The sequence below is a fragment of the Ovis canadensis genome, chromosome 10 (assembly GCF_042477335.2).
Source record: "Ovis canadensis isolate MfBH-ARS-UI-01 breed Bighorn chromosome 10, ARS-UI_OviCan_v2, whole genome shotgun sequence".
Lineage (NCBI taxonomy): Eukaryota > Metazoa > Chordata > Mammalia > Artiodactyla > Bovidae > Ovis > Ovis canadensis.
The window spans coordinates 37,548,926-37,576,798 of NC_091254.1; the positions used below are offsets into that span (position 1 = coordinate 37,548,926).

Below are 27,873 nucleotides of genomic sequence, written 5' to 3' on the forward strand. Positions count from 1 at the left end.
CAGGCTAGAATTCTAGAGTAGGTTGCCATTCCTTTTCCAGGGGATCTTCCTGACCTGGGGCTTGAACCCTTGTCTCCTGCATTGATAGGCGGATTCTTTACCACTGAGCCGCCAGGGAAGCCCAAAAGTGACCAAAACCAACATAGAAACAAAAAGACATGGCCATGTTCCAGTAACAGTTTATTTACAAAAAAATCAGTGGTAGGGCAATTGCCCAGCTGACTTCAATTAGCCAACCCCTGATCTAGAGGAAGAAACAAACATTAACCAAATAATTATATGTATGGTCACATGTGCAAAGGCCCTGTGGCACAGAGGACACATGGGTTTAGTAGGGTTTTAGGAGGGTTTAGTTTAGTAAGGTTAATCAAGGCCAATGGCGCAATTGCTAAATGAGTGAGGGACAGATCATGTGAGTGCGCCTGGAAAAGGAGGGAGAGACAGACCAGCAGTTCTTTTAGGGCACATACGATTTTCATCTTTACATACATTGGCAATCATTGGATTATTTTAAGCAGGATTGAGATATCAGATTCGAGTCTCAGAAGATCACTCACTGCAGTGTGTACAATGCATTGGATGAAATTCCTCATCGGAAACTTAAGGGTGGAGATACGTGCCCTGTGGATTGGACAGTTCATTATGATAAGCAAATTACATGTGGTATAGATGTGTTTTATAAGGTACCAGCGATACAGACAGCTACACGGGGATAGTCTGCAAGAAGCAGCACAGACAGAAGGTCCTACACATAGCTTTGAATTTTCTGTATGAACAGTGGCAGTCTGAACTCAGGAAGGAGATCGTTTTGTTTATGTGAACAGACTTCCTTCACCAGGGTAACTAATCCTTAGGGTGCTCATGAAAGAAGAGGAACTTCTCTCACTCTCTCACTCTGCCTCTCTGCTCTTTCTTCTCCCAAGCACATCTGGGTGCTTCCTGGAGCCCAGGTCTGGCTCCACACCCATGAAAATTTGCCAAGTATAAAAGCTTCTCAAGAATGAGATGGATCCCGGGGCATCCTCTCCAGAGAAGCTGGATAAAGAGAACTTAGTGGGTAAGTTCATTTTTCCTGCCTTAAGTTTATTTTATGTATATTACACAAAATGGGAGGTGTATCATTGCAGAGAGTGAGCACGAGGTGAATTAATGCATATTGAAATTGGCTTCAATTTCATTTAGAGCCCAGAATTTTGAAGTCATGGCATATTGTGGTTTTTATTTGCTTCGTGAAGACCAGTCTATGACTTGCCCTTTTTCTTTAGTACTAGATAGAATTTGTGTTTATCTTTATATTCATTTTTTGGCATTAGCTAGCAAAGTTATGTTGCGCAGGCTAAAATTTATTCATTCTCAAATATCATTTGTTGATGCTTTGATTAAATAGAAAAGTTGGTTTGAGCTGCACTATGTTTGATATACTGATCTCTCAAGTTGAGGAAAATAGAACAGCCTGTAAATATGAAGTGTAGCTTGAATACTAATGTTCTTCTGTACTGCAGAGCATTTTGCTTGCATTATTTTAGATCTTAGGATATTTCTAAAGTAGATCGTTTTATAAGTTCATTTTATGGTGGAGAAAACTGAGCCTTCGAGAGTTTGAAAACTTGGAGGTCCAGAAAGTGGTGATGGTGATGATGGCAATGATGTTGGTATATGTGTGTATGTGTGTGTGTGTGTGTGTGTGAGTCCTAACCTGTGCTCTATACAAGTAACCTGTGCTCCATAACACCAGTTAGAAATGCTGGACACATTTGGTATGATCAGTTTGTAAAAAAAGAAAATATACATTTAGAGATACCTACCTGAATTGGAAAAGAGACTTTTCTCTTGAAGTAGACCTAACAACGCAGCTATATTGAAGACCATGGACATCATTTGGAAGGTGTACGTGGGAGGACTCTTCCAGTGAACCCTTGACTATTTTCTTAAGCAAGAAGTTTCATGAGACTTTTTAGCTTCCACTTAACAGGTTAAGACATCAACTGGATAAAGGGCATGGCTGAAGCTGTATCACCAATGAAATATTTTAAAGCGTTTGTGGGTCTACTTGGTTTTGATTTTTGGCTACAAGGAACAACCTGCCCTATCACAGAACAAACAAACAGAAGTAGGGCTTATACACTACAACTTCGGATTCCACGTGCTCTAGGCAGTTTATGAGGTACAATGTCGGTCCTTCTCTGAGATGTGTGGGATATGTCTTCCATCTTGGACACAGTGACAAAACAACACCATTTGGTTTTTCAAGCTGTATAGGAAATTCCACACACAATGTTGAGAGCATTAAATTAATAACTGAATCCTAGTTATCACCCCCAGTAGAAGCTCTCTGCAGAATGTGCCTCAGGCTTGTCCCAAATTTTGAAAGCCCCAAGAGTACATTTATTTCTTCCCGACTTCAAGTTCCGTGACGTCACAAGGATAAATCAGAATGTACAGAATGCTATAAATTAGGGCTTTCCTTCCGCACCCAGGGACCTCATTAGACTTCTTATTAGCCTTGGACAGAAAACCCTACCCCTTCCTTTTTTTCTTTCTTGTTTTTCTTTAAGAGGTAAAGTGAAGTTAGTGGGCATCTCGATCATCTCCATCCTAGAAATTCTTCTCAACGTCAGTGTGCAAAAGAATCTTCCTGGGGTTGTTTTTAAAACACAGATCTGGTCCTCACCTCTACAAGTTTTCATCCTTCTCAGACCTTCTGAGTCTGAGATGGAATTAGAAGTTTGCCTCCAAGTAAATTCCTAAACTAGTGAGGTTGCCAGATTAAGATCACACTTTGAGTGATTTAATTTAAATTTAGTTTCTTAAATTTAGCAATTCTGCATTTTTCCTTAAGAAAGAAAAAAGCTCTAGATACAATCTGTGTGCATACTTGAGAGAAAAAGGGAGGAGGACAGACAAATTGCAGGTGATGAAAAGATAATGCTTACCTGTTGGGTTTTGCTTTAGATTTTATGTTCGGTACTTAAAATCCTTGTTTCACTAGAGAAAGGACCAGGAAGTTGTGAGACTCTGTTTTACTGGCTATATCTCCCCAGGATCAGAAGCAAACAGAAAAGGGGAAAGAATTTGTGACACTCTTTGCCTGGCTCAGAGAAAGTGATTGTTTTTATTCCCCGCCCAGCAAGAAGCATCTGGTCTTTCCTGACCTGAAAACACAAAGGACTTTTTTTCACTTGACTTGAGTAGTTTTTTTGCATAGAGAGTCCCATGGACAGAGGAGCCTGGAGGGCTACAGTCCATAGGGTTGCACATAGTCAGACATGACTGAAGAGACCATGCAGATGGGTAGATTTTTATTTTTAAAGTGCTTCTAAAAATTATAATGGTAGCAAAAAATAAGAAAATTCTGAGCAGTATAAACTAGCCATACTTCCATCACTCAGAATTAACCACTGTTAATATTTCGGAGAAAGCAGTGGCACCCCACTCCAGCACTCTTGCCTGGAGAATCCCATGGATGGAGGAGCCTGGTGGGCTGCAGTCCATGGGGTCGCTAAGAGTCAGATACAACTGAGCGACTTCCCTTTCACTTTTCACTTTCATGCATTGGAGAAGGAAATGGCAACCCACTCCAGTGTTCTTGCCTGGAGAATTCCAGGGTCGGGGGAGCCTGGTGGGCTGCCGTTTATGGGGTTGCACAGAGTCGGACACGACTGAAGTGAGTTAACAGTAGCAGTAGTAGCAATATTTTGGTTAATTTTCATCTGATATGGTTGTTTTCTTTTTTATTTAATATGGACCATTTAAAAAACTTGTATTGATTTTGTTACAATACTGCTTCTGTTCTATGTTTTGGTTTTTTTTGCCAACAAGACATGTGGGATTTTAGCTCTCCCCGCTCCCAGCATTGGAAGGTGAAGTTTTAACCACTGGACCACCAGGAAGTCCCCATCCAATATTTTTTCTAAGCATACTGTTTTACTAAGAAGGATTATACTGTCCATATAATTTTACATCTTACTATTTTTTTCTTTTAACAATATACCACAGCAATTTTCAGCTTCCCTGGTGGCTCAGATGATAAAGAGTCTGCCTGAAATGCCGGAGACTCCGGTTCCATCCCCGGGTTGTGAAGACCCCCTGGAGAAGGGAACGGCAACCCAGTCCAGTATTCTTGCCTGGAGAATTCCATGGACAGAGGAGTCTGGCAGGCTATAGTCCATGGGGTTGCAGAGTCTGACACCACTGAGTGACTTACACATATAGCAATTTTTTCATGTTTTTGTAACTTAAAAAATTTTTATGGTTTTGTGGTGATATGTCATGGTTCACTTAATTATCCCTCCATTGTATTTTCAAGGTGTTTTGATTTACCACTCTTATAAATAACACTATTATGAGAATGTTTGGGCATAAATCTTAAGGACAAAGTATTTGTACTTATTATGGGTAGTTATTTCAGACAGAAAAAGGAAAGGGAGAGATGAGAATGATTTTAAGGAAATTGTTTTCTCTTTATTTTCTTCCTATAATGGTGGGAGTTGAGAGACAACACCTATGAAGGAGAAAACTTGAGGACATGTGCTTCTCAGGTTAATTGACTCTCTTGAGAGCAAACAGAATCTCCTCTGATGGATCATTATTTCCAAACAAGAAACTTCAAACGTATCACTACATCTATCGGTCCTGTTGCTGAGCATCATTTTTGATAGTCCAAAGTGTTGAGAGCACTGCCCACTTCATTCATTCAATGAATGAACCCAGAAGCCACTGTGTTTCAGGAGATGGAGATGTCAAAATAAAATAACTGCTCTCAGAGCAGTAACTAAAAATTACAATGTACTATGAAAAGTGATGGTAGAGGGTGTTGTAGAAACTCAGAAGAGGAGCCCCTGGAGGTGTAAGATTGGAAAGTCTTCCTAGAAAAGAAATCGAGAGAAAGGAGAACGGAGGGTGTGCAGGGGGTCTAGGGAACATAGAAGGCCACATAAAGCACAAGAACGCGTGAGGACTTCGGTGTTTTCTCTACTAAAGGGGATGTTTATGTGCTGTCAGTGTGTGACCTAGTCACCTAGATCCAGAAGTGAGAGACTGGGAGTTCCCTGGAGATCCAGTGGTTAAGACTCTGCCCTTCTAATGCAAGGGGCGTGGGTTCGATCCCTCATCCAGGAAATGAAAGCCCACGTACTGTGCAGCAAGTTCACAAAACTGAAACAAACAAAAACCAAAAAACAAACAACTCCCTCCCCCAAAAGAGAAACAGCAGAAGTGAGAAAAGAAGGCGCTGCCACTTGAAAAACTGGATCGAAGATGCTCTGAGAGCTCGTGTGTCAAGCCTGGTCTCTGAATGGCAGGCGTGGGCGTGGCTACTGCGTTTGACCGATGGCGATGGATGGAGTCCCGCTGGAGGCTGTGGGCCAAGCTGCCCTGGGTCATATAAAGAGGGGCACGTGAGCGGGGCCTTGTGTTGGCGACACTTACATTCTTGAGCTGAAAGGGAGCATACACAGTACTAAAAACATTATTTTTACACCTTTTTGAACATTCCATTTCAAAATATATCTTAACTCTTTCTTTAAAAGACCAAATGGTTAAAAAGAAGCTCAGTATTAATATAAATGTATCATGAAGTTCGTGTCTGTAGTTGAGATGTAAATCTCCATTTGGAAAACTCTTGGGCTTATGGAATTTTGTAGCCCTAGGACTAGCGATGATGATAAAATCATCACCTACACTGATTTGGTAGTTTTACAGCAAAGATCTGGTTGTCTCTCTCAGTGTCTCTCTGTCTCTCTCTCCCTCTCTTTTTTAAGGTTCTAAAAGTGATATGAAAGAACTTATAAAGTCAGTGACCAAGCCACTTTAGGAGGTAGAAACCTGCAGCAGTTAGGGTTCTATTGTTTGTTCTTTTTAAAAATATAGGTTTTGCACATGGAGAGGAGCCATCCATTGGATGGGCCAGAATATCCACAGAAGATATATAGAATTCTATGGTAAAAATAAATAGATTAAGAAAAAAGTGGATACATGTATATGGATGGCTGAGTCCTGTCACTGTTTGCCGGAAACTACGACAATATTGTTAGATGACTATACCCCAATACAAAATTAAAAGTTTAAAGTTTGGAGGAAGAAAAAGAAGAAAACAACAAATGTCAGTTGTCAAAGCACACACTGACCTGGACAAAATTAAACAGGCGAAAAAGGAAAACCTTACTCAAGCCTATTGCCGTCGAGGAGAGAGGTCAACACTCAACCTGAACTAGCACCACTGAAACGAAGAGGTGTAGGGTTTTTCTTGTTTGTTTTTTATAAAACTTTGGTTGTTGTTGTTTGGCTTGCAGGATCTTAGTTCCCCAAGCACAGATGGAATTCAGGCCCGGGAAGTGAAATTGCCCAGTCCTATCCACTAGACCACTGGGAAATTCCCCTGGGTGTGAGGTTTTTAAAGGCTGCAGTGCACTAGTGGAAAAGTATGGAAGACTTTCAGGGTGGTCATAGACCATCTGGGTTTGGTTTGCTGATAAACTTCCCACATCTTTTTGACAGGAGGTATATTTTACAACTTGCAGCGCAGTGTCTACTGAAGTCAGTCTCCTACCGCCCACAAAGACTGGGAGCGAGGGGTGCTGTCTTCTTAGCGATTGCCTTTCAACAGAAGGTCTTCCAGGTCCTTGAGAAAGATAGTCCCAGATTGTAAAAACTGGCAAGAGGTTTTGAAAAAGGCTTACATCTCAAAGGGGCAGAGAAAAAATTTACAAAGATCAATGTTCTAAAGGAAGTGCTCATGGAAAAGGGAAATCAGGGGCCTTGAGTCAAGAAGAATCTCTTTAAAGGTTCATCAAGCTTAAGGAAATGTTCAGAACTTGAGGAAATTCCTAGGCAGTGGCCTGGCTCACTAGGGGGCTTCCTAATGAGGGTAATAATTTCTTTGTGTGTGTGTGTGCTCCATCACTTCAGTGGTATCCAACTTTGCAACCCCATGGACTGGCGTCTGCCAGGCTCCTCTGTCCATGGGATTTTTCAGGCAAGAATACTGGAGTGGGTTGCCAAGCTCTCCTCCAGGGTGTCTTCCTAACCCAGGGGTCGAAGCCACATCTCCTGTGTCTCCTTAACTCCAGGCAGATCATTTACCACTAAGCCACTGGGGAAGCCCTATTAATCCCTTTACATGTAATTTATTTAATCCTCAAGGCTAGCTATTATTGTGCTAACAGAGAAGGAAACTAAGACCCCAACAGGCTGAGTAACTTGGAAGGCATCATCTAGCTTTCATGTGGCAATGTCTCAATTAGAATGCAGGGTCACGGGACCTGGGACCTACAGTTTCCATCCCTGTAAGCACTGTCCACAGGCTGGTTGTGCTAAAGCTCTTCCATTCTCTCCATCCTCTTTTTTTTCTGAGTTTGCAGAGCAAGCAGTGAGCTTTCCATCCTCAGTACTACCCTGCCTATGGGTATCCTCTGGTCTCTATGTGAATCATTTTTGATGTGGTATGAGATACATACAATACAGTGCATAAGTCTTAAGGTCTTGGCTTGAGAGACTGAATACACGAGCAGACGAAAGGCTGGACCGTATCTAAACATAGGACTCTCTGACCACCAACCTGCAGCAACCAGCCCAGAAAACCAAGCCTTTATCTATAATAACCAACCCGGGAAGCCAGCCTGCTAGATGGCAGGTGAATCTCTGACAACAATTCAGGAAGCTGAACAATTACTTCTGTAACAATCAACCCCCAGTGGCCAGGGCTTGATTAATAACTGACATCTCTCTTGCTTTGTGTCTCTGATTGCAACTTAGGATCCACAGAAGAAAACCACACGGCACTGCCCTGTGATGGCTCTGCTAGATCATCACATAGGAGGCTCTGCCTCTAGTTTGTCCACCTGTAGCTTCACCAGGGTGGCAGCCTCCAATCAAGGCACACCTGGAGCCTTCCATTTTTTTCCCACTATAAAGCTTTCCCATTCTTCTGCCTACCTTTGAGTCTCTGCCAAAATGCTAATGATAGAAATTGACTCTTTTATGATAGCAAATTCTGAATAAATAGCCTTTGCTTTTCTCTTTGCTGGCTGGTTTTTATTCCCGCAGGCTCAATATGTGTTCAGTTCAGTTGCTCAGTCATGTCCGACTCTTTGCAACCCCATGAATCACAGCACGCCAGGCCTCCCTGTCCATCACCATCTCCCGGAGTTCACTCACACTCATGTCCATCAAGTTGGTGATGCTATCCAGCCATCTCATCCTCTGTTGTTTCCTTTTCCTCCTGCCCCCAATCCCTTCCAGCATCAGAATCTTTTCCAATGAGTCAACTCTTCGCATGAGGTGGCCAAAGTACTGGAGCCTCAGCTTCAGCATCATTCCTTCCAAAGAACACCCAGGGCTGATCTCCTTTAGAATGGACTGGTTGGATCTCCTTGCAGTCCAAGGGACTCTCAAGAGTCTTCTCCAACACCACAGTTCAAAAGCATCAATTCTTTGGCGCTCAGCTTTCTTCACAGTCCAACTCTCGCATCCATGCATGACCACAGGAAAAACCATAGCCTTGACTAGACGGACCTTTCTTGGCAAAGTAATATCTCTGCTTTTCAATATGCTATCTAGGTTGGTCATAACTTTTCTTCCAAGGAGTAAGCGTCTTTTAATTTCATGGCTGCAATCACCATCTGCAGTGATTTTGGAGCCCCCAAAATAAAGTCTGACACTGTTTCCACTGTTTCCCCATCTATTTCCCATGAAGTGATGGGACCAGATGCCATGATCTTCGTTTTCTGAATGTTGAGCTTTAAGCCAGCTTTTTCACTCTCCTCTTTCACTTTCATCAAGAGGCTTTTTAGTTCCTCTTCACTTTCTGCCATAAGGATGGTGTCATCTGCATATCTGAGGTTATTGATATTTCTCCTGGCAATCTTGATTCCAGCTTGTGCTTCTTCCAGCCCAGCGTTTCTCATGATGTACTCTGCATAGAAGTTAAATAAGCAGGGTGACAATATACAGTCTTGACATACTCCTTTTCCTATTTGGAAGCAGTCTGTTGTTCCATGTCCAGTTCTAACTGTTGCTTCCTGACCTGCATATAGGTTTCTCAAGAGGCAGGTCAGGTGGTCTGGTATTCCCATCTCTTTCAGAATTTTCCACAGTTTATTGTGATCCACACAGTCAAAGGCTTTGGCATAGTCAATAAAGCAGAAATAGATGTATATGTGTAAGTCTATGTAATCACCACCCAGATCAAGACGTGAAACATTTCCAGCAACCTGAAAAGCTCTCTCATCTCTTCCCAGATAATACCCAACTACCCAAACTCCACTACGCAGAGACAGTCTACTCTGACTTCAAACATAATAGATTAGTTTTGCCTCTTCTTGAATTAAATGATACAATATGAGATCATGCAGTATGTATTCTTATGTTGTTGTTTAGTTGCTGAGTCGTGTCTGACTCTTTTGAGACCCCATGGACTGTAGCCCACCAGGCTCCTCTGTCCATGGGATTTCCCAGGCAAGAATACTGGAGTGGGTTGCCATTTCCTTCTCCAGAGAATCTTCCTGACCCAGGGATCAAACCTGCACATCCTGCCTTGGCAGGCAGATTCTTAACCTCTGAACCACCAGGGAAGCTCATGTATTCTTATACATGGAATCAGAAAGGATGTGCTCTTATGTCTAGCTTATTTTGCCCAATATTTTGTCTATGAGATTCATTCGTATTTTGAATGTTTTGAATTCATAATTTGAATGCCATAGGAGTATAGCTTTTGTCCTTTTTCCTGAGTAATCTTTTATATGAACATAACACAACTTTATTCATTCTACTGTTGATAGGTCTGGGTGGTTCTTTGTTTCTTGGATTTTATGAATAAAATTGTAATCAACATTCATGAATATGCTTTTCTCCATAAAAAGCCTTCATTTCTCTGAGATATTACTTAGAAGTTGAATACTTAGTCATAAAGTAAGTGTGTGTTTGGCTTTAATAGATACTTCCAAATAGTTTTTCAAGGTGATTTTATCAATTTGCCTCTATGAGACCTCCGACTGCCCCACAACCTTGATAAAATGTGGCGTTATCAGTCTTTAATTGTTTGCCATTCTGGAAGCTGTGTATTATTATCTAATTTTGGTTTTCATTTCTCTGATGTATACGGTACATCATTATTTTGGTGCTTTTAAACAATGTCATTACCTAAATGGCTATTTCTGCTTAGAGAGGAAATGACTATGTATACTAATACAGATTTGTGGGCTTGAATTGTATAAAGTACTGATCTAATATTTAGATACTGTTGATCAAGACAAAATTGGGAAATAAGCAAGCAAGTCATCTAAACTATTTGATTTCCTAAAATTTGTTTCTACTTTTAATGCCATCTAAGCGGGGTTAGTGATCTAGAATATTCCTTCCCTACTTCCTAGCCTCATAGGAGTTAAAATCTTGCCTTGAGTGTTTACACTTAGTCCTGGAGGGTATTTAAGTCTCCTCTGGTGCTATGGGCTACATCTAAGCTCCAGGAACAAGGCCCCAGAGGCATGCATCTGCAACCTGAAGCTTGGTTTTGCCTCATTGCCAAAGATTGTGGAACTTGTGGGTACCATTTTACTTAAGCAGAGATTAAGGGGATGGTGACAGTGCTAACCAGGATGCTTTCTGGCTGCAAAATGAAGAGTTGGCCTCAGTTATCCCCAAATCCCTTCCAGCAAAAGTCCCAGAGTCCTTCTCCCCAGAGTCAGCAGTGCTGGGACTCCGGTTTCCGTGCCGTTTGGCTCATCTTTTGTTTCGCCAGTTGAGGGAAACTTGTTCACTAGACATTGTGCTGCTCCTCATCCCCACTTACTTCAGCGTTTGTCCATATCTGAGAGGGAAGTGCAGCAGAGCAGGGACCCTGTTACCACACCTGTCCTGTTGTCGATTTCCCTGTTAGATGTGAGCTCTTATTGGAATTTCCCCCATCTTATTCTCTTGTATCTGCAGCTCTAGCACCGTGTGCCTGACATATAACTGCTAAAAAGTGAAAAAAGTGAAGTGTTAGTCAGTCATGTCCAATTCTTTGCAACCCCATGGACTGTAGCCAGGCTCGTCTGTCCAAAGAATTTCCCAGGCAAGAATACTGGAGTGGGTTGCCGTTCCCTTCTCCAGGGGATCTTTCTGACCCAGGGATTGAACCCAGGTCTCCTGCTTTGCAAGCAACTTCTATACCATATGAGCCCTCACGGAAGCCCAAAACTGGTAAAATATCTGTTTGATGGATGAAAGAGAAATCGGGGTCAATTTGCTGCCCCCAGCAAAGTCCAGTTCTCCATCAGGGGGTAATATGATGGCAACTTTATGGTATGGTGACAATTACCCAGTTGGATGGCATCACTGACTCAATGGACGTAAGTTTGGGTAAACTCTGGGAGTTGGTGATGGACAGGGAGGCCTGGTGTGCTACGGTTCATGGGGTTGCAAAGAGTTGGACACGACTGAGCGACTGAACTGAACTGAACTGACAATTACTGAGAGAAAACACCCCTCCACAGATTAGGATAAAACAGGAGATGAACAGATGGCTAAAGCAGATGATCAGAGAGGGTATGGCCCCTTTTCTTTCCACCACCCCCTCAAGGGAATGGCTCAGGGAAGGCTCTGGAAGGATCCTTGTACAGGATAAGGTAAAGGCTGGGTATGGGAAATGTATGAAGAGCCTTTGTAATACAATCTCAGTATTTCCTTTGAATTGGAATTGTAATCCTCAAATCCACTTCTCAGCTCAGCGTCCTGGTTTTAGCTGTGGGGGAGGTGGGGAGGAAGAAAGCTGATTCTGCAGGAGGCTGCAAAAGCAGCTTGGTGCTCCCCCAGAGCTGCTGTGCTCAGAAGGCTGAGCTATGCAGCCCTGAGGGACAGGCCACAGCCCCGCTTTAACCGCAGCTAATGACACCCCCAGGCTCCACCAATCCTCCCAGGGGCAGTGACCTGGGTAATTCTAATGCTCAGGTGTAAATCTTGGAAGATTAATCATGTGCTAATCGTGTCCTCATCTCCGGCCTCTCTCTGGGCACATTTAGTACTTAACAGAGCCACGCTCGCAGGTAATGATGGTGGGGACTGCGGCAGAGCTCATTGAGGTCAGGGCAGTTTTCTCTGTGACCAGCACTTTCTATTGCAGCTTGGTGTTAAGGCTGTAGAGAGTCTGGACGTGTCTAGGGCTTGCTTGGGCTCCTCTGGTGGCTCAGACAGTAAAGAATTAGCCTGCAATGTGGGAGACCTGGGTTCGATCCCTGGGTTAGGAAAATCCCCTGGAGGAGGGCGTGGCAACCCACTCCAGTATTCTTGCCTGGAGAATCCCATTGATAGGGGAGTCTGGCGGGCTACAGTCCATGGGGTTGCAAAGACTTGGATACAACTGAACGACTAAGCACAGCAAAGGGCTTGCTCACGGCATAAAGTGTAGCTGAGGTCCTTGTTGGAGTCCCAGCTCCCTGTGAGTGTGACAGTGTAAAGTCACGGCCCCCAACACCACCAGGTTTCTCAGCACAAACTGTGGCAGTGTCAGCAGGGCGGAAACACACCAAAGGGCAAAGGACTGTGCTGTGTTCTCAAAGCCTTCCTCAAGATGCCAGCAAAGTGCGAATCATCTGGAGAGTCATGTCCAAGCAAGGTTATTGCAGCCTTGTTTGTAAAAGCAAAATTGCCAGTAACCATAATATTCTTCAATAGGAGAACAGCTAAACAAATCTTTTTTTTTTTGAGTCACACATTTAGTACACGAGGCAACAATGAAGAAGAATAAGGTAGATCCAGATGTAATGCCATGGAAATATCTCCAAAATGTATTCAGTTAATATATTTTGAAGGCAAAAGGTGAAGTGGAGGGCAGAGGATAAGATGGTTAGATAGCTTCACCAACCAATGGACATGAATTTGAGCAAACTCCGGGAGATGGTGAAGGACAGGGAAGCCTGGCATGCCACAGTCCATGGGGTTGCAAAGACTCAGACATGACTGAAAAACTGAACAACAATATTCAGTTTAAAAAAAAAAAAGTAGAAACAGTGTGATGCTATTTCTCACAAAATCTACAAATCCAAACCAGGGTTTTCTAACTGTAGATACAGGTATGTAAATACACAGCAATGAGTCTCTGAGGACATATACCAAACTAAGTGGACTGAGGAGAGGATGGTTGAGGGGACTCCAGCTTCATTCATATTTCTTGGATTTTTTATTAACGAGAATGTACATATATAAAGTATGTCATTAGTAATGACTTTAAAAGTGCTAATAAATAAATCAACAAAGATTCTATGAGAAGGCACAAAATGGCATTTTATCCTGCATAATAATAGTCTGATCCACCCCGATGTGGTCCAAAGTTTTGGAAGGTGGTATTTTGGAAATTTAAACTTTGACGTATGCAGGCAAACCCTTATTGTTATGGAGTAGACCTTTGTGCGCATTTAAAGCCTATAAAAGAATATTTGCCCTCAGAAGATTTTCACATGAAATATGTATCTGAAGCTTAGATGCTTTTTATTTATTAGAATGCAGCAACTGAAAAGACTGACAATAAATGGTGAGGACAGGGTGTATGGGAATAGGCACAGGGTACAAACTCTTTCAAGGCCACCTACCATCTATCAAAATTGTGAATACGAATCCCCTTGGCCTAACACTTCCACTGCTGGGAATTCTCCCACTCAAGTCCACAAAGATACACATTAGGACTCCTCACAGCATTATCTCTAAGAGCAAAATCCTAGAATCTTGTCTCAGTTCAGTTGCTCAGTCATGGCTGACTCTTTGCGACCCCATGGACTGCAGCACGCCAGGCCTCCCTGTCCATCACCAACTCCTGGAGTTTACTCAAACTCATGTGCATCAAGTCGGTGATGCCATCCAGCCATCTCATCCTCTGCTGTCCCCTTCTCCTTCTGCCTTCAATCTTCCCCAGCATCAGGGTTTTTTCCAATGAGTCAGTTCTTCCCATCAGGTAGCCAAAGCATTGGAGCTTCAGCTTCAGCATCAGTCCTTCCAATGAATATTTAGGACTGATTTCCTTTAGGATGGACTGGTTTGATCTTCTTGAAGTCCAAGTTACACTCAAGAGTTTTCTCCAACACCACAGCTCAAAAGCATCAATTCTTCAGTGCTCAGCTTTCTTTATAGTTCAACTCTCACATCCATGCATGACTACTGGGAAAAAACCATAGCTCTGACTAGATGGACCTTTGCTGGTAATGTCTGTTTTTTAATGTGCTGTCCAGGTTGGTCATAGCTTTTCTTCCAAGAAGCAAGCATCTTTTAATTTCATGGCTGCAGTCATCATCTGCAGTGATTATGGAGCCCAAGAAAATAAAATCTCATACTGTTCCCATTGTTTCGCCATCTATTTGCCATGAAGTGATGGGACTGAATGCCATGATCTTTGTTTTTTGAATGTTGAGTTTTAAGCCAGCTTTTAAGGATCCTTGTAAATATTCATAAATGCATGTTTGTCAAAGCACCGGTAAAATGGATAAGTGAGGGTGAATTTGAGATGGTATCAGTGAGGCTTAGTGACTTCTGTGGTTGGCCTGGACAATAGTGTGGATGGTTAAGGCATTCATTGAGACAAAGATAGCATAAGGTGTTTGTGGATTATCTGAGTGGAGATACCAGCAAGTATTATTAGTTCCAGTGAATGTGTGGAATGTGAAATTAATCAGAGGAAGTTTGGGGTAAGGGTGTGGTTGGCTGTCAAGGAGAAGAGAACAAAAAACAGTAAGGATTTAAAACAAGGTGAAATAGTGAATGTAAATAATTCTAAAGTACAGGGATCTGCCAGACCTGGATGCTTTACAAACAAGAATCATAGCACTTGAGAAATTATGTAATTGATGTGATTAAAGCTATAAAGCTTTAAGTGGCTGAAATATGATTTGAATTTAGTTCCACCTTTTCCCAGGTGATATTAAGCTAAAATGCCCCTGTTGTGGCAATATGTGATTAGCAAAAAGACACTGAATGTAGTGAGCTGATGCAACAAAATTTTATGAAAAAACAAAATTATCAAATATCAGTGCCTGACAAGTCTCTGTAATAGTCATCAATCTGTAACATGGGGATAATGGTAGTAATAGACATTTACTAAGATAGATATAGGGCCTTTCCTGATGGCTCAGCGGGTAACTCAGCTGGAAATATAGGAGACACAGGAGACACGGGTTCAGTTCCTGGGTCGGAAAGATGCCCTGGAGGAGAAAAATGGCAACCCACTCCAGTATTCTTGCCTGAAAAATCCCACGGACAGAGGAGCCTGGTGGGCTATAGTTCAAAGGGTCATGAAGAGCTGGACATGACTGAGCGACTGTGCACAAACACGAAGGTAGATACTAATGTATTGGTGAGGTGCCTTATGTAAATAATCCCATTTAATCCTCATCAAGTTCTTCAAGGTAGATAATATCTGTCCCCATCCTATAGATGAAGAAATTGAGGCTCAGAAAGACTGAGTGGTCTTTCTGAGACCACAGCCCTAGGGAGTTAAAGACTCTCATAGAAACTCAGATGTAAAGCACTCTTGAAAATGTTTTTCCTTGCACTACAAGGTCTCCTTTGGGATAATAGTACCTACCTATCTGCCTCAGAGGTTGTCCTGATTTCACCTGGGGAATTCTGAGGCCCTGGGAATCTGTCTTTTATTTATTTATTTCATTTTTATTATTTTTGACTGCACCATGACACTGGGAGGGATTGGGGGCAGGAGGAGAAGGGGATGACCGAGGATGAGATGGCTGGATGGCATCACTGACTTGATGGACGTGAGTCTGAGTGAACTCCGGGAATGGTGATGAACAGGGAGGCCTGGCGTGCTGCAGTTCATGGGGTTGCAAAGAGTCGGACACGACTCAGCGACTAGACTGAACTGAACTGATGAGACTTGCAGGCTGGACCTGCACTCCTGGGCCACCAGGGAAGTCCCCAGGAATCTGTCTTTTAAGATGGTAACCTGGTGATTTTCATGTGGGTGGTTTTATGTGTTTTGAGAGTAAAAAACCATGGCAGCCCTATGTAAATGCTATGGTTATTATTATTATTGATTGCTATGAGATGTGTCTTGGAAGGGACAGGTCTTCATCTAAAAACCTGAAGGAATATTTTCTGTGTGTGTGTGTGTGAGTGTGTGTGTGGGTGGTGTTACCGCCATCAAGAGTGTGTGTGGATTCAGGTTGCTTCCTCAGCCCCATTCCAGCTAGGCCAGCTCCCTGGATGGTTTCTTCATACATGTTACTGAATTGCTTTCCTAAGAACATGTCAGTTACAGGCTTGCCTCCTTCCCGTTACCTAGGCATCAAGAGTAAAGGGCTTGGTGTATGTGGCTGGATCCTACTTTTCCTTTCTTTCCTGCTGATGGTCATTACCTTCCCGATCTCCATATGGATGTGCTTGAAGGTAATACCCTGGGAAACAGATTGGTCTCTTGGTGTGAGTGGATGAACCGTTAACACTAAATGCTCTCCCTTCATCTCTTAGATCATTAAGGAGTATGAACGTGCTGTTGTATTCCGACTGGGACGCATCCAAGCTGACAAAGCCAAGGGGCCAGGTATTGTTGAACTATAATCAGGTTTAGCTGAACTCTGTGACATTGCTAATGTTTGTTTTCAACTCACCAAAATGGCAGTTTCATAGGACAGATTCTAATATTCTTGAAAGAAGAGTCTATTCAAACAGTAACTTAAAAGGCACATGGAGGAGAATGGTTATTTGCTACACTTCTCTAGTAACATCTGTTGTCTGCCCCCTAATAAGATGTATTTAAGTAAACCCATTCTCTGTTCAGCTGCACTGTGGAGTCTCTGGGGAACTTCCTTATTCACTGTGTGCTCTGCACTTGGCCATGTACTAAAGCAGGCGCTCAGGTGTCTGTTACATTTTTAAACATATGAGAAACTTCAAAAGGAGAAGCTTGTTACAGAGACTTGGCCATTTCAAGTAGTATGGTCCTACTGTCTAATACAGACTTCCCTTGTGGTCCAATGAAAGTGAAAGTCGCTCAGTCGTGTCTGACTCTTTGTGACCCCCGTGGACTATACAGTCCATGGAATTCTCTAGGCCAGAACACTAGGGCTTCCCTCATAGCTCAGTCTGTAAAGAATCTGCCTGCAGTGCAGGGAGCTCAGGTTTGATCCCTGGGTTGGGAAGATCCCATGGAGAAGGAAATGGCACCCCACTCCAGGATCCTTGCCCGGAAAATCCCATGGACAGAGGAGCCTGGTGGGCTGCAGTCCATGGGGTCGCAAAGAGTCGGGCACGACTGAGCGACTTCACTTTCACACTGGTGGTCCAGTGGCTAAGTCTCTGAGCTCCCAGTGCAGAGGACCTGGGCTCAATCCCTGGTCGGGGAGCTAGATCCCACATGTTAGACTTGCATGCCTCAGTGAAGACCCTGTGCATTGTCTAATAAGGAGCCTAAGGGAAAGAAAGCAAGAAATGCTTGTTAATGGGTATTCTTATGAGTTCATCCAAATAGAGGTGATGGAATTATCCAGCTGAGGAAGAACAGAGCGAAGGCAAACCCTTTCTAGTCATGTTTCACCTGGTGGAGCCAAGATTATAACTTAGAAAAAAAATTGGATTTGAGAGAGGTCAAATAACCACAGCTTGAAGGACTCTGGAGAAGTCTCTTCTAAATGAATTTTCCCAGAAGAGTTCACCACTAAGTGTCCCAGGGTAACAAATCTCGTCATACACATCTCTGGGGCTGAGAATGTCACAAGAGCCAGAGGGAAACAGGCCAAATTGCTAATAGAGAACCTCTCCACTTCTGTAAATCGTAAACTATTCTTTAATAATAAAAGTATTCATAACAAGAGCTGCTATTTCTTGAGCACTTAATACATGCCTGGCACTATGATTTTTTTTTTAAATAATTTCATTTATTTATTTTTATTCTGTTTCTTCTGCATTCTGCTTGCTCTGTGGGCTTTTCTTTAGTTGTGGCGAGCAGGGGCTGCTCTCTAATTGCGGTGTGCGGGTTTCTCCTTATATTGGCTTCTCGTGGCGGAGCAGGGCTCTAGGGCATTCAGACGTCAGGAGTCGCAGCTCCCGGGCTCCAGAGCACAGGCTCAGTAGTTGTGGTGCTCGGGCTTAGTTGCCCCGTGGCGGGTGGGGTCTTCCCGGACCAGGGATCAAACCTGTGTCTCCTGCATTGACAGGTGGATTCTTTACTGCTGAGCCACCAGGGCACTACATTTAGCATTTTATTTCGTTATCATGGTGTGTGTATACTTGTCGCTCATTTGTGTCTGACTCTTTTTAATCCCATGGACTGTAGCCAGCCAGGCTCCTCTGTCCATGGGATTTCTCAGGCAAGAATACTGGAGAGGGTTTTCATTCCCTTCTCTGGGGGATGTTCCTGACCCAGGGATCGAACCTGGGTCTTCTGTATTGCAGGCAGATTCTTTTGCCATCTGAGCCACCAGGGAAACCATAATCATGCTTAATCTTCACTATCATCTTATAGGAATTGGGTGACTGAGGCTCAGAAAAATTAGATGAATGTTCCTAGGTCACAAGCTAGTAACCAATAGGGCTGGGACTTACCTCTGTCTAGTTCTAAGGGCCATGATTGTAACCGCTGACTTAGCACCCAAAAGAGGAGTAAATTAGGAAGTAATCCTTACCTCAGAAAGGCTTAGAGACCAAAAGAAAGAAAGCACCTTAGCAGCGTTTTCTGTTGCTGCCACCCGCCCTTTGCAAGCGACTCAATGCAAAAACTTGTTTCTTTGAAAACAGAAACAGAATCTTTTCGGCAAATGGAAAAGGGTGGGTGTCCCCATCGTGCTGACATGCTTGTGGTTCTAGTCTTGGCCACTCTTGCTGTAGAGAAGCTTCACCAGAGCAAAGTTAAGGCATCATGGAATCCTCAAAGCAGTGTCCTCAGCCCTCCCTACCCCCCAGTCTAATACTTGACAGCTCAGAGAGAAGTAAGCATATTCACAATGGAGGAAAGTCATTGTATATGAGGGAGAACACAGTTACAGAGAAACTGTGAATACTGTAATACATTAGTTTTAGGGACACTGAAATCCTGGGAAGATTTTAATGCCAACATTCCTTCAGTCCTGAAGAATATAAATGAGAATGTGGATAGACACTGATAGTCAAGGCCTTAAGTCTGTGCTTGAATCTTTTGTACAGATATCTTTAACCCAGGGAAAAATAAAAATATTTGATTCTTTTGATCAAATCAAAAGAATATTCCAAAATATTCCTTCAAGTAAATGTCAAATTCAGTGCTTGAATAGAAGTAGGTCCAATTTTTTCAATTTTAATTGGAGGATAATTGGTTTATAGTATTGTATTGCTTTCTGCCATACATTAACATGAATAAGCCACAGGTATACATATGTCCCATAGCTCTTGAAGAATATCTAATAATTAAATGTTAGGGCTTCCCTGGTGGTCCAGTGGTTAAGACTCCACTTTCATTGCAGGGGTGTGGGTTTGATCCCTGGTTGGAGAGTTAAGAGCCCACAGGTCTCTCAGCCAAAAAAAAAAAAAAAAACCAAAACATAAAACAGAAGCTATATTGTAACAAATTCAATAAGGACTTTAAAAAATGGTCCACAGAAAAAATATTGAAAGAAATCAAAATTATATGTCAAGAATCTCTAGCTTCTTAACAAAATATTTTAATTTCTAGGGAAATTAGTCCTTGACTACTAGGGGGAAAGTTTCAGGAGCCTTTAGTCCTTGACTCATAGGGAGAAATAATTACCCCAAAGTTAAACAGGTACTTATTGAAGATCATCCGAAAAGCATTTATAATCCCACAAAAACAATGTACTGTATATCTAGGAGACAATCTATTGCAGTTATTTTCAGCTGGGCCAAATTTTAAACTGTATTTACTTTTGCACAGGTCTGATTCTGATCTTGCCCTGCATAGATGTGTTTGTCAAAGTGGATCTCCGGACTGTTACTTGCAACATTCCTCCCCAGGAGGTAATGCTGATTAAAGATACATTTCTGGAAATAAAACCAATCTTTTCCCTGTTACATGGACAGTTGAGAATTCATAGTATGTTTTCAAATGATAAAGGGAAAGATCGCCTGAATTCTTAGAGACCAGCTGGAGGAGTCCTAGGTGGCTCCTGAAACTTTTGGGCCTTGTTTTGCCAAATGAGAATGGAGCCAAGAGCAAGGGCTGAAAAGCTGGAAGACATGGAAATGATTGGGTGGGAGAAAGTCTGGAAGAAGAGAGAGAATGGATACGGAAGGCAGAGAAGCTGAGATGGAGAATGACAAGCAGATGCTTGGGAGAGTCTGATAAATCATTTTAAGAAAGAGCTGAAAGTAATTTGGTAGATGGCACTCATCGGTTAAGATACTACCCTTTTCACCACCTTTTCAGAAATTGCATCTATATCTCTCACCTCTGCTTTAAATTTTTTTATATGTTTGGATACAACAATGTGAGATGGGCATGGAGAAAGAACACACAGGGCACAGGGCTCACCTGCCATTGGGTTTCAAATAACTCTTTTCAGTTCTTGAAGTACTGAAACTGAATGAACCAAGCCAATGACTGGGTGACAGGGAAGAGAAACAGAGTTATTAATAGTCATTCATCTTTCTAATACACAAAAATGATCCAGGAAGAGAAAAGAAAGTGTGTGGAAGAGCAAAGGGGATTAGAAGAGAGAACAATCAACATCTTTGGGTAAATGATAATTTTCCTCTCTCTGGTCCAGAAAATCAAGACCCAGCCATGATGTCTTCATACCGCTGGCGGGAGTTACAGAGTCCTTACCTTAGAATTCAGCCCTAATCATAAGAGACCTTGGGATGCCTAGGGACCAATCACAGGCTTTTTATGGCTCCATGGTTAATAGTTCTAGATGGGAGAACGGAGTTCTAGGGTCTACTTCCGTGGTACGCCCAGAAATCTGATTTTCTCCAAAGTCCCTCATCATGTTAATTCAGAATAACTAATGCAGAGCCTCTGTAAAGTTAAATTGGTTTTTCCTTCTCCGAATATAGAACACGGATCTCTGGTGCCATCTATGTTTTCTAAGAAGCATTGCTATTCATCAAACCTGATGAAACTGAGAACCAAAAAGATTTCAAGTATCAGGGAAATGACTTTTCTGCCTCTGTTTAGAAGGTAGAATTTCAGCAGGGTTCTGCATTTTAAAGTGGAAACACCTGCTTCACCTCTGAGTAGGGGATGTTGGACTTCCACGAGATGAAGTTACAGGGACAGGTACATATCACACCTATGTAGGAATTTGGCTACTAATTAGGATTTGAGTCAGGGCAGGTTTTTGGTGGTGCTGGCCTGAGTTGTGATGAACGCTGTTCGTTTGTGGAGTGGACTCTGGGGTAGTCTGACGCTTTTCTGGTCGTTGTGAAAGTCATGTGTCCGTGAGCTCAGTTGCTCAAGAGTCGTGTCTGGCTCTGTGTGCGAAAGTCATTTGCATGTGACTTGCCGTGTTCTTGCTCCCCAGATCCTCACCAGAGACTCTGTGACCACTCAGGTGGACGGAGTGGTCTATTACAGGATCTATAGCGCCGTCTCAGCGGTGGCTAATGTCAACGATGTCCATCAAGCCACGTTTCTGCTGGCTCAGACCACTCTGAGAAATGTCTTAGGGACACGGACCTTGTCCCAGATCCTAGCTGGCCGAGAAGAGATCGCCCACAGCATCCAGGTAAAGACACAGAACACATAGCCTGCATTGTTAATCCACTCATTTTAATTATCAGTGATAATCAAATATCAGCAGTTCAAAGCACCTCCTCCGTGCGCGCACACACACATGTACTGCTTCTCTTAAGAGATGGGCTTCAGTTTAGCATTTCTTTTTTTTTTTTTTTAAACAATCATGAGGTCCAGATTTAAATTTGTTGGTGGGAAGAGGGAGCCACTAAAATTGCTTTCGGAACTCAAAATGATGAATTGACATCATACACTTCAGCTTTTTCCTCCTAGGGAAGCTGACTTCATGCTCCCAATGTCAATAAAGATATGAATAGTAATCATAGTTATACAATTGATGAGGATGTAACAGGCAGCCCTCTCACCTCTTGTTCACCCTAGATTATGTATATGTGTGTATGTGTGCTAAGTCTTGTCCAAGTCCTTGTGATCGCATGGACTGTAGCCTACCAGACTCCTCTGTGGAATTTTCCAGACAAGAGTACTGGAATGGGTTGCTGTTTCCTACTCCTACTTCCTGACCCAGGGACTGAACCTGCATCTCTTGTGTCTCCTGCATTGGCAGGCAGATTCTTTACCACTGTGCCACCTGAGAAGCCCTAGATTATAGACAATCACATTTCTGTGTTTTTCGAATCAATTACGTTTTTATTCTGAGCCTGCCTTCTCTCAGAGGGTAGGCTGTTTGGTCCTTCTCGGCTTCTCTTCCAGTCTCTAAGGTAGTGCAAAGTCCCTGAGGCTTTAGAAGATAATATCAGTTCTGCATGACGATGCTCCATGCCGTTTTAAGAGCTTCACAAGTTCAGTGACTCAGATGTTTCCCCATCACAGTCGGATCAGAGGCTTCTTGGGAGTTCTCATCTCCTGGCTCCCTGCAGGGATCACAGGAAAGCAAGGGCTCACTTGCTATTTGGTAGCACGGAGATCTCTGCCCTTTATGCTTTAGGAGAACTATTTATCCGATCTTGCTATTTCTTGAGGCATTCTTTCTCATCCCTACCCCTCCAGGATAACCAGCAAGCTATCTTCAGTTGTCTGAAGCTCTAACAAAGGATGAGGATGTCTTTGGTTTTAGGCTTCTTCTGCCCTAAAAAAACATGTATGCCTTGCTACCTGTTTAAAACTGAGCCACAGGTTAGAGGTTAAACAGAGCAAGAAAAAGAGTATCTCAAAAAGTACCCAGGGATAATGTTAATATGTATTAAATTATTGCTGGGCCATGATAGATATCTTAGGCGTATTCTGTCCAGACCTCATGATAGTCCTGAAAGAAAACCTTTCATAGGTGTGAAGACTGAGAATCAGAAAGGTTAAGAGTGAGTCCAAGGATTCACAGCTGTAAATGGCAGAACCAGGACAAAAGCCACTGCTGCCTGCTTAGTGTCAGTGACAAGAAAATGTGGGGAATTTGCTCAAATCTAGATGAACAGTGTATGTTCTTTAGGAATGGTTGGGTGCACCTGCTGAGTAACCACCTCTTAAAAGAAATACCAACTTTTGTTTCTGAATCCTTCCTGGGATTTACTTCAATTCCAGGAAGGGAGTGATAAGAACTCCTATTTTCTTCCCAAATGGTCTCACTCCAAATGCTGTAAATTCAAAAGGAGAAAAGGAAGAGTGTTTCTCTTGCTTATGTAAAATATAGCAGAATCTTTGATCACATTGCCTGTATTCTGATTGACGTCCTTTCTTTTGACTTGGAAACAGACCTTACTTGATGATGCCACTGAGCTGTGGGGGATCCGGGTGGCCCGGGTGGAAATCAAAGACGTCCGGATTCCCGTGCAGTTGCAGAGGTCCATGGCCGCTGAGGCCGAGGCCACCCGGGAAGCCAGGGCCAAGGTAAGGGTGACTCCAGTCGGTACTGGAGGGCGAGCCCCTCACTCTGGAGCCCACGAGGCTGGAGCTTGAATGGAAGCTCAGGCGTCCTCAATGATTTCAAGAAGAAGAGGGTTGCTTCTTCTCCTTTTTATTTTTAGAAGTTTTACTGAGAATTTCTTCCTGAATTAAAAGGTCAGCTTTGAGGGGAAGGATGGGGGAAGGCATATTAAGGGAGTTTGGAATGAACATGCACATCTGCTATATTTAAAATGGGTAACCAATAAGGACCTACTGTGGGGCACAGGCAACTCTGCTCAATGTTATGTGGCAGCCTGGATGGAAGGGGAAGCTGGGGGAGAATGGATACATGTATATGTATGGCTGAGTTCTTTTGCTGTCCATCTGAAACTGTCACAACATTGTTAATCAGCAGTGTTGTTGTTGTTCAGTTACTCAAGTCAGTTGTGTTGGGCTCTGCGACACCAGACTTCCCTGTCCTTCACTGTCTCACGGAGTTTGCTCAAACTCACGTTAATCATCTCTACCCCAATGCAAAAATATTAAATATAAGTATATAAAAATATATTTATATAAATATAAAATATAAATATATATATTTATATTATACTCAGTGACTTAGCAAAGTGGGTCCCCTTGAGAGACATGAGCAAGGCAAACACCAATCCCCAGGTCTCACCTCAGACTCAGTGAAGCAGAGGCTTCAGTGGGCCCAGGAACCTACATTCTTATGTAGCTGGTGATTCTGATGTAGCAACCTGGTGCCTGTCTTTCGAGCATTATGCCTCTAGTATGTGGTGTTGGAGAAGACTCTTGAGAGTCCCTTGGACTGCAAGGAGATCCAACCAGTCCATTCTAAAGGAGATCAGCCCTGGGATTTCTTTGGAAGGAATGATGCTAAAGCTGAAACTCCAGTACTTTGCCACCTCATGGGAAGAGTTGACTCATTGGAAAAGACTCTGATGCTGGGAGGGATTGGGGGCAGGAGGAGAAGGGGATAACAGAGGATGAGATGGCTGGATGGCATCACTGACTCGATGGACGCGAGTATGAGTGAACTCCGGGAGTTGGTGATGGACAGGGAGGCCTGGCGAGCTGCGATTCATGGGGTTGCAAAGAGTTGGACACGACTGAGCGACTGAACTGAACTGATGTTAAGTGAACACACTAGATTAAGAGGACCAGGTGACGACAATCCAGGTTAGAGTTACAAAATGTGAGCACAACTTGGTCTCAAGTGTTCTTGAATCTATTGGATTCATAGCCTTCTTGTCTGTGTGAATTTCCTGAAGTATCAGAAACCAGTTGGGATTAGAAGCCTCCAGCTATCCTCTTTGGAATCTTACTTGGGAGTCCAGAAAGATTCCCTCTGCTTATCTCTGATTTCTCTGTTGAGGTCCAGCAGCTTCTAAGCAGTGGACCTGGGAAGCACTTTTGCACATGGGTAGTGAGTGCCCACGGATGGGGGTTACCAAGTCATTCCTGGGCAGCTTGAGAACCAGAGGAGGTGCAGGGCTTAGGAGACTTCCAAAGAGGGTTTGCAGACTGCACTCGCTGCTGCTTGTAATCAAGAGCAGGCGGAACTGGAAATAATTCTTACACTGTAAGAAGGAAACAAAATTGGAAAATTTTTTGTTCTAATTCTGTGAAAAGTGCCATTGGTAGTTTATTAGGGGTTCCATTGGAACTACAGACTGCTTTAAGTAGTATAGCCATTTTCACAGTGTTGATTCTTCCGCTCCAAGAACATGGTATAGCTTTCCATCTGTTTGTGTTACCTTTGATTTCTTTCATGAGTGTTTTAAAGTTTTCTGAGTACAGACCTTTTGCCTCCTTAGGTAGGCATTTTATTCTTTTTGTTGCAATGGTAAATGGGATTGTTTCCTTAATTTCTCTTTCTGATCTTTCATTGTTAGTGCATAGCACAAGGAGCTCAGCTCGGTGGTCTGTGATGACCTAGATGGTGGGATGGGGGGTGTGGTGGGAGGGAGGTCCCAAAGGGAGGGGATATATGTATACATATCGCTGGTCGCTGGTTCACTTCCTTGTACACGGAAACTAACACAATGTAAAGCAATTACACTCCAGTTAAAAAATGAAACAAAATTGGCAACAGAATGAAAATTTAAAAAAAATCTGTGATAAGTGAAACTCACAGAAGAAAAAGCCAGTTGGAAGCCTTGAATTTCAGATTTCTCTGCAAATGAAAGCAGCAGATGGGGAGCACAGATTCAAGAGCATCACTATGGTGGCTGGACCTGTATTTGTTTGGGTTAAAGGCAGGGCTTTTATTTTGTTTGGAATGAAAAGTAGGGACTCATAATTTGTAAGTTATCTCCCTGTTTCCTGCAACCTCCTCAAATTTCTCTAATCACATAAGGATGTGAAACTCTAATCCTTGCTGAAGAAGTAGATGAAACACGGGTGACTAAGTGGGGGCTAGGAGAGAAACATCATTGCAGACGCAGATAAAGAAGGCACTAGTCACAGTTGGGAACCTTTATTTCTAAAGTCTTTTCTTTCTGTTGGTGTAGGTCCTTGCAGCGGAAGGAGAAATGAATGCTTCTAAAGCTCTGAAGTCCGCCTCTATGGTGCTGGCTGAGTCCCCGGCAGCCCTCCAGCTACGTTACCTGCAGACCTTGGCCACCGTGGCCACAGAGAAGAATTCCACCATTGTGTTTCCTCTGCCCATAAATATGCTGGAGGGCATTGGTGGCATCACCTACGACAACCACCAGAAGGTCCCCAACAGAGCTTGAGGTCCTCCTGCTGCCTCCGGCCATCACTTAGGCATATCTGTTCCTATGGCAACCCCAGCAGTTAGAAGTGTTGAGACTATCAACACTATTCAAGCAGAGTAACTTTACAGCTGGATCAGCATTAGCAGGAAAAGGCATAGAGGCAACAAAGGAAAAAAAAAAAGAAAGAAAGAAAAAAAAAGAAGGGCTGTATGCTGCTTTTATTTTTAAGAAAGGAAAGAAAACTTTGCATTAGTCTTAGGATAATCAGTAAGTAGGCATCGCTGACTTAGAGCAGGAACTTTCTTGCTGTAGCTGGGGTGATCTTTGGGTGACCATGATTACGATTTCAGAATTATTTCTTTTAATGAGTTTAAGTAGGGCTTCCCTGGTAGCTCAGACAGTAAAGAATCTGTCTGCAATGCAAGAGACTTGGATTCAATCCCTGGGTTGGGAAGATTCCCCTGGCACTCTAGATAATCGGCAAAGTAACACATTTATACTAGCTATTTGCCTTATCAATTGAAAGTGATTATTTGCTCACTTTCCAGTTCTAGCTATCTGCTTTGTAATTCCAAAGTAATTATTAGCTAAATTTCTAATTGTGACAACAAAACCCCCAGAATGCTTAAAATTATGATTGACTTTGATGTTAAGGACTAAAGAGGCACTGAGGCTTCTGGCCGCAATTTTATCACCACCTCCCTCTCCCAGGCAGATTGCCCTCAGCTCCCTGGCTGCGTGCCTCCTCCTGGGACTGGTGACCAATCCCGGCCTCCCAGCACCTTTGTCAGAGGGCGAGATAAGACACTGTGATCCTGCGGGCTCCAGTCTGCTTATGCGTCCACAAGTGAGAAGCTGGCAAAAGGTTGTGTTATTTGAAATCACTGGGGAACGGTAGCCTGCGAACTTCATGTTTTCAGTCTATCCTTAGTCCCAAGAGCCACAAGTCATCAAGGATTGCTTGTAATGATTCTTCCTCTCTAACTCATGCTCCCAAACCTCTCAAAAATAAAGATGCCATAGAATGTGAATGCATTTTATTTATTTAAATTTAAATTTATTTTAATTGGAGGCTAATTACTTTACAATATTGTATTGGTTTTGCCATACATCAACATGAATCCGCCACAGGTGTACACGTGTTCCCCATCCTGAACCCCCTCCCATGGATGGAGGTTTTATTTTAAAAATTGCTTTTTTGGAGATTATTTTGTTGCCATGGTGTAATTTTTTGGGGGGAGCCATTTTGAGCAATGGGATAGAATTTTTAAAGTTACCCTTTATTGAATGTCTGCTGTGCATGACACTGTGTTCAGCCCCGCATGGATGCTAAGAAGTGTTCTTACATTATAAAGGAGAAAGTGGTGTCAAAAAGTTGAATGACTTATGCAGAGTCCCTTAGCTTGTGAGTGATAGATTGGAACTGGAAATCAGATACGCCTCCAAAGTTCTTGCTCTTAAATATCATTGAGTTTTCCTGGGGAGAGGTGAGTAGGGGAGGCGATGGAGCCCTTCCATTGCTTTTTTTGCCTTCAGTTCCAATCTTTTAGTTTCTAGAAGTCTGGGTGCTCACTATAGTTTTCCACTGTGTCTAGGACTCTTGAGAGCTTGCACACACGTGTGCACACAAATCCTCATACACTCAAACTCCTTTTC

At 42.9% G+C, this 27,873-nt stretch overlaps 1 protein-coding gene across 1 annotated transcript; it reads left to right on the forward strand.

Annotated features, from left to right (window-relative positions):
- The first annotated feature begins 3 nt into the window (after positions 1 to 3).
- On the forward strand, positions 4 to 27,248 carry STOML3 (stomatin like 3). The gene is made up of 7 exons (XM_069602110.1): positions 4 to 1,057; positions 16,259 to 16,362; positions 16,444 to 16,516; positions 19,838 to 19,920; positions 21,426 to 21,629; positions 23,345 to 23,479; positions 26,011 to 27,248. The coding sequence occupies exons 1-7, from the start codon at positions 1,006 to 1,008 to the stop codon at positions 26,233 to 26,235; spliced, it is 876 nt and encodes a 291-aa protein (XP_069458211.1). The 5' UTR covers positions 4 to 1,005; the 3' UTR covers positions 26,236 to 27,248.
- Positions 27,249 to 27,873: the final 625 nt, after the last annotated feature.